This window comes from Hydra vulgaris, chromosome 08, assembly GCF_038396675.1.
Source record: "Hydra vulgaris chromosome 08, alternate assembly HydraT2T_AEP".
Classification (NCBI taxonomy): Eukaryota; Metazoa; Cnidaria; class Hydrozoa; order Anthoathecata; family Hydridae; genus Hydra; species Hydra vulgaris.
In genome coordinates, this window is record NC_088927.1 from 8,212,767 (window position 1) to 8,218,712 (window position 5,946).

The following is a 5,946-nucleotide window of genomic DNA, read 5'->3' on the forward strand; positions in this document are numbered from 1 at the left end:
TTTTTCATAAGAGCTAGCAAACATCTAAGGTCATCAATGTATAATGTTAAAGATGACATATTAACATGAATAAAAGTTAGAATCTTTATTACTGGCATGATTGTATTTAGTTGTATCATAGAGATGTGTAAGAAATTATTTGCACCATTTATAGTAAGCATGAGTTCATTATCAGAAAGATTTAAGAATGGTAGAGTGTTTTGCAAACATATGTAACAGTACCAATAGCCTGTTTCTGACACAAGATAATTATAGCATTTATTAGTCATCCTGTTACATTTAATATGAATCCATTTGTTGCAAGAATCACATTGTATGGCTTCATGATTACTTGAAACTGATTTGAAACAGATACCACAGGGAAACTTTATCCCCATTTTATAGCATTTAAAGTGTTAAGTATTCAATGATTAAATACTGAAAATAATTTATTAGTATTTTAAAAAATGCAAAAGATTTCTCAAATAATTAGGAAACTCTAAAATATATTTAAATAGAGACTAAAGCTAGTTTCAAAGATATGTAAATTTAGATTTGAAGATATATAAAGTTAGTTTAGAAGATATATAAAGTTAGTTTTGAAGATATATAAAGTAAGTTTTGAAGATATAGTAGATATATGGGATATGTGAGGTTTATTAGCAACTATAGATAAACAAATTAAATATTAAACTATATGGATCATTGAGTATTGAAATATAAATAAAAGTTTAATATTTAATAATAATATTGAAGATGATACGGTAGATACTACAGGTATCAAAGAAATGAATATTGATATTAGTGTGTAAATTAAAGTCCTGTATTATAATTCTCTCCTTGAGATATATAGTATACCGCAAATGATACAAAATAGGAAAAAATTAAATATTGTAATATGATACATACAATACAATAAAATACTATAATATGATACAACAAAATATAGCATAAAAAATTATATAATATAATATATATTAGGATAACAATAAAATAAAGTAATTAAAAAACAATAAAAGTTCTAAAATATGATCTATTTGTATAATGTGAAGCAGATAAATAATATATCAATTATCTCAATATATTAAAACTAAATTGTAAAATAAATTATTAATCTTATCCCATTAATAGACTGTATATGTAACTTATAACATAATATAAATACTTTAAGAGTGAAAAATAAACTATATGTTCTTACAGAATCATAAAAAAAAATTTCTTGATATATTCTTTAACTTCAGATCTTTAGCAAAACGAAGAGTATTATTTATTCGCATAAAATGTAAGAAGTACAAATACAAGTCAGTTAATACAAGCGATTAAAGTAGCTTCAAGTAAGATGCCAGATAAAAGTAATTTACACCATAGGAGTAAAAGTGAATAAAATTTATGAACGGATATTTATTAGAAGTACTTTTATCCAAATAAACAGTATATATTTTTCAGTTATTTTGTCTGATTTTATTTACTCACAGTTAAAACAAAGTCATCAAGGTAATTTACACCAGAAGAAGATTAAGTAAAATTTATTCATATATAATTTATTTATATATATAATTTATTATAAATTATATATATTATATATTATTTATATAATATATTTATATAAATAAACATATAAATTATATAAATACATATAAATTATTTATATGTATATATAATATAATTTATAAAATATAATATAATTATATTATATTTTATAAATTATTATCATATTATAATATGTCCAAACAACAACAAATTTTTACCTGATTAGAGTAGAGTTTTTAAGTGTCTGAGTATGCTTTTTTTTCAATGAAATTTGGCAGGTAGTAAAAAAAAGGCTTTTAAAGGTGAGAGAATTTATTAGAAAAATAAACCAGCATTCCTTTGATATATACTTGATGTCCAAAAAGCAAGCAAATTTTTAACAACGATCAAATTCATGAGAAATAAAATTTTACATAAAAAGCTTCATGCAAACTTAAAGCTCCATAATTCTAGTATTCAAAAAATATCTATGTTGATACATATTTCTAAAAACTAACAGAGCAAAACGAGTTCATACACCTTTTCAGCAAACTTTTCAGCAAGCGTGTCATAAAATTCGGCCGAAAAAACGGTTCCGTAAAATCCGGATTTACGCCTACCTTCAGTTATGGAAATTAGTAAACGACCGAAACCAAAATTTGGGGAAACACTAAATCCAATCCTTTAAAGTGCTATCTAGATTTTACTGACTACCGATGCGATCTCCAACGGGATTATATTTGTACTTTAAAATAAAAGAACTCTGAGGTGGAGTGAAAAAATTTTGAATATTAATTCAGAAACTTACTTAATAACATTCTAAGAAAAAAAAGAAAAAAGATTCCAAAAGAAATTAGCGGAGTAAATATTTCTCTAATAAATTCAGGTTTTAAATACTTAGTTTTTAAATATCATCGGTAAAATTAAAATTAAAGTATATTTATAAATAAATGTTTGTGATTAAACAATCAATTAATATTAAATATAAATAAATCAACAAATGCTTTCACGCCATCTGATTCTAAAAGAATCTTACTACTAAACTGATTAAAACCTATAAAAAGTTGTTTTGTTACAAATATTATGGTTTATAATGTAATTTTTAAACATTAAATAACACTTCTTGCATCTTTATTTTCCGCAAAGAACTGCTGTTTAAGTTTACATTAAAAAAAGAGTGTTATTGAGTGTTATGAGTGCTTTTCACTAGTTAAATTTATACTTCCATTAATTTGGTTTACACTTAAATATTGAGTCAGATCTTTTCGTTTAAGAAACAACAACTAATGTTTAATGAAACGTAAAAGTATTATTCAAAATTACTTTCATAGCTAACAAAATGTTGTTAAAAAATATTTCAAATATAGTAAACCAGGAAATACAACAGAATAATGCTTCACAATCTTCCCAATTAAAACAATTCCATCCTAAATATGATAGCTTGGAAGTCAAAAATGAAAAAAACTTACAATGTTTTTAGTTATCTGATTATAAAATAAGAAGATCTTGATATAAACCCTAACAACTTTGTACTAAACTAATTACAAGCTATAAAAAGTTGTTTCGTTTGCAAATATTACAGTTAACAATGTAATATTCGAACATTAAATTGTTTAAACATTGAATTACAATTCTTGTACCATTGTTTTAGATCTTATTTCGATTTATATTTTTAAGCTCCAACGTTTCCGCAAGAAATCAATTTTAAAGTTTGGATTAAAGAAGAGAGTTTAAGTACAAAAAAAACAGTTGACAGAAAATTAAACAAAATTAAAAACAGAAACTAATTGTAAACTGTATGACTCAAGAAAACATAGAGACGTGCAAGAAATTCAGTAAATACACGGTTTTTAAGCCTGAGACAACAGTTACAGTAAAAGAATTGCGTTTTGGTTTATGGAATAAGAGATAATAGCATTTGCATGGTACTACATTCTCCCAGAAATTGTGGAGTTTTACTCCTCAATTAAGTGTGAAGAAACACAACTGATCTACAACTGTGCACAATAAGCCCACATTTGTGTATAGGAGTTACAGCTGCGCATCAATCTAAAGGAAAACTTCACCCTTTCCCTTAAAGTGTATTTGTGGAAAAGTGAGAGATGCAACTTTACAAGTTTTGGGAAAGAGACTCTAGCTCTAATCAGAGGAGTCGTATATATTCCAACTCTTCTGTAGAACTGAGTTTGCCAAGACTCATGAGCATGATAGATAACTTACTTTTGAACTGATTGAACACCATATTTATAGTTTACTAATAAAATATGATTGACTTGGATGTTTAAAGACTATTTTCTCAACTAAAAATTCTGCACGAACTAAAGTGCATGGTAGCGTTGGTACTTAATTTCATAAGATGCGCTCATACTCTATAAACATAAAAATATAAAATTAGCACATCTTTAACAAAATTAAAGTCTATACACATGGGTGTAGAGTCTTTAACTTTGTTGAAGCCGAAAGACTAAATAGCGCTTAAGACTAACACCCATAGTTTATATACCCATGTGTTATTAGTAGCAACAATAAAAAATTAATAATCTATATAATAAAATTTACCGGGTAATAAAAGATAATGAGATTAAGGTTTCAACTTCAATTATTTATTTTATTATTGAACATTATATTAATTTTTTTTTCCAGAAGCTTCCGTCCTAATCGATATTTTTGATGCCGCTTTTCGTGCGTCATTTGCAATACCAACTCTACCTGAAAGATTCGATTTCTTTTTTTTGGTAGAAGGTAGCATGTCGAAGTAAATTTTGTTTGTTTGACAAATAGCACGATATCGTTTTTTTTCATGTTCGACAACTAACCCGTGATCTTTACATGTACTTTCTTCACAGTCTTTTAATGCGGTTTGTAGCCTTTCCTCTAGTTGATCAAATACTTCTTGAGACTCAATTAAGTAAGTCAATGACTTTATTTGATTTAGCAATTCGCGGCAAATAGAAGCTTTTCCTTGTTTTGGATAACTTTTGATAGGTATATTAGATAGTTGAGATGGATCATCTACAGGACATGGTTCTTTGATCGACATACTTTCTGATTTAACTGTACGCGATCCCATTACATCAAAGTCCAAGTTTAAAAAAACAGAGTTCTTGTATTGTGTACCAAACGAATCCCAAGATATTTTATATTTTGTAGTCACAGCGAGCATATGTTTACACGGAAGTAAGTTTTTTTTCCAATCAAAGCAACTACAACTTGGCATTCGCAATTCATCACCAAAAAAAACTTCATAAGTATTATCATTTTTTTCACTCTTCACTTTAAAAACTACACCATCTTTATAAATTAAATTGCTTGCTATGAATTTTGATGAATCCAATTTCTCAATACAGTGGGCAACAAATTTTTTGGGTCGGTTATGTAGCCAAGAAGGCAGACTTTGTTGGTAGGAACGGTAATAACCAGACGCTTTAAAATTAGATTCAACATAACTAAAAAATTAGTTTTACAGTTATAAGCTATTTATATGCACACAAACACACACACATATACGTGTGTGTCAAAACAGCAACACTAAAATATACCTGTTATACTTATCAGGTAAAAATTGCTCCACAAGAACCGTAATCATTCCACTTAAACTTTTATCATGGAATTTACTTAAGTAGCCATATTTAAATTCTTTATTCTTACTTTCCACTCCATTATTTGTATTAACTGCAACTTCAAGCAAACCCAGTCGATAGTAACGTACCCAGAGCTAATTAAAGAAAATACATATATTAAAAGTTTTATGTGAAAAATGTAAATATGTAATGCAAGATGATATTTTGTTCAGTATTTCATAATCTTCCAGTTATTGAAAGTAATTTGCCTAAAGAAATTAAAATGTCTTTGGTTTACATTGCTGCGTATGTCAATAGAGATCCACCAGTTGAAGATTATTTTGTTTTGACCAGTTCGGAGATTATGTTAGAGAGCTTAATTGTGGTGGTTGAATTTTGCCTGGAGATATCATCAGTCATTGGATATTTTATTCATACATTTTATTTTATCATCTTTACAAATTTGACTGTTGTATTAGCTTATCTAACTGCTTTTGGATGTAATCCGACTTTTTACGAATTTACCCATGTTTCAAAAAAAAATTGTAGAATCCTGAAATGGAAATTATGAAATAAGGTTTGCATTTATTATACAAGTTTTTTCATTTCAGAGGTCGAATTCATTTATTTGTTACAAAAATTTTTATTTACGACATAAGTAACTCATTATTTATTAACAACCATAAAAAATGATTCCATAAAAAAAACTTGCCAATAGTTTTTTTAAAGTTGTATGTTTACTCGGCCTGTCACTATAGTAGGTCATGTTCCACATTTAATGAAGAAATATATTACTACTTGCATATAATATAGCTAGATAAGGTAATAAACCTAGTAATATATAAACTTGTAGTCGATAATTTTTTTGAGTATGTAAAAACGATTTACCTCATTTATA

General features: G+C 26.7%; 1 protein-coding gene across 1 annotated transcript; it reads right to left on the reverse strand.

Annotated features, from left to right (window-relative positions):
• Window positions 1-4,095: 4,095 nt before the first annotated feature.
• On the reverse strand, window positions 4,096-5,468 carry LOC136082971 (uncharacterized). The gene is made up of 3 exons (XM_065802387.1): window positions 5,400-5,468; window positions 5,028-5,203; window positions 4,096-4,934 (listed from the first exon to the last, which is right to left on the reverse strand). Exons 1-3 carry the CDS (start codon window positions 5,466-5,468, stop codon window positions 4,115-4,117), a joined length of 1,065 nt encoding a protein of 354 aa, XP_065658459.1. The 3' UTR covers window positions 4,096-4,114.
• Between the last annotated feature and the right edge of the window lie 478 nt (window positions 5,469-5,946).

Bases quoted from the DNA above. Each gene is read 5' to 3' on its own strand.
- LOC136082971 (XM_065802387.1), bottom strand. From the start codon at position 5,468: ATGACTGATGATATCTCCAGGCAAAATTCAACCACCACAATTAAGCTC. The intron at 5,204-5,399 runs GTCAAAACAAAA...TTCTTTAATTAG, and splicing joins CTAACATAATCTCCGAACTG to CTCTGGGTACGTTACTATCG. The intron at 4,935-5,027 runs GTATATTTTAGT...CTAATTTTTTAG, and splicing joins TTACCTGATAAGTATAACAG to TTATGTTGAATCTAATTTTA.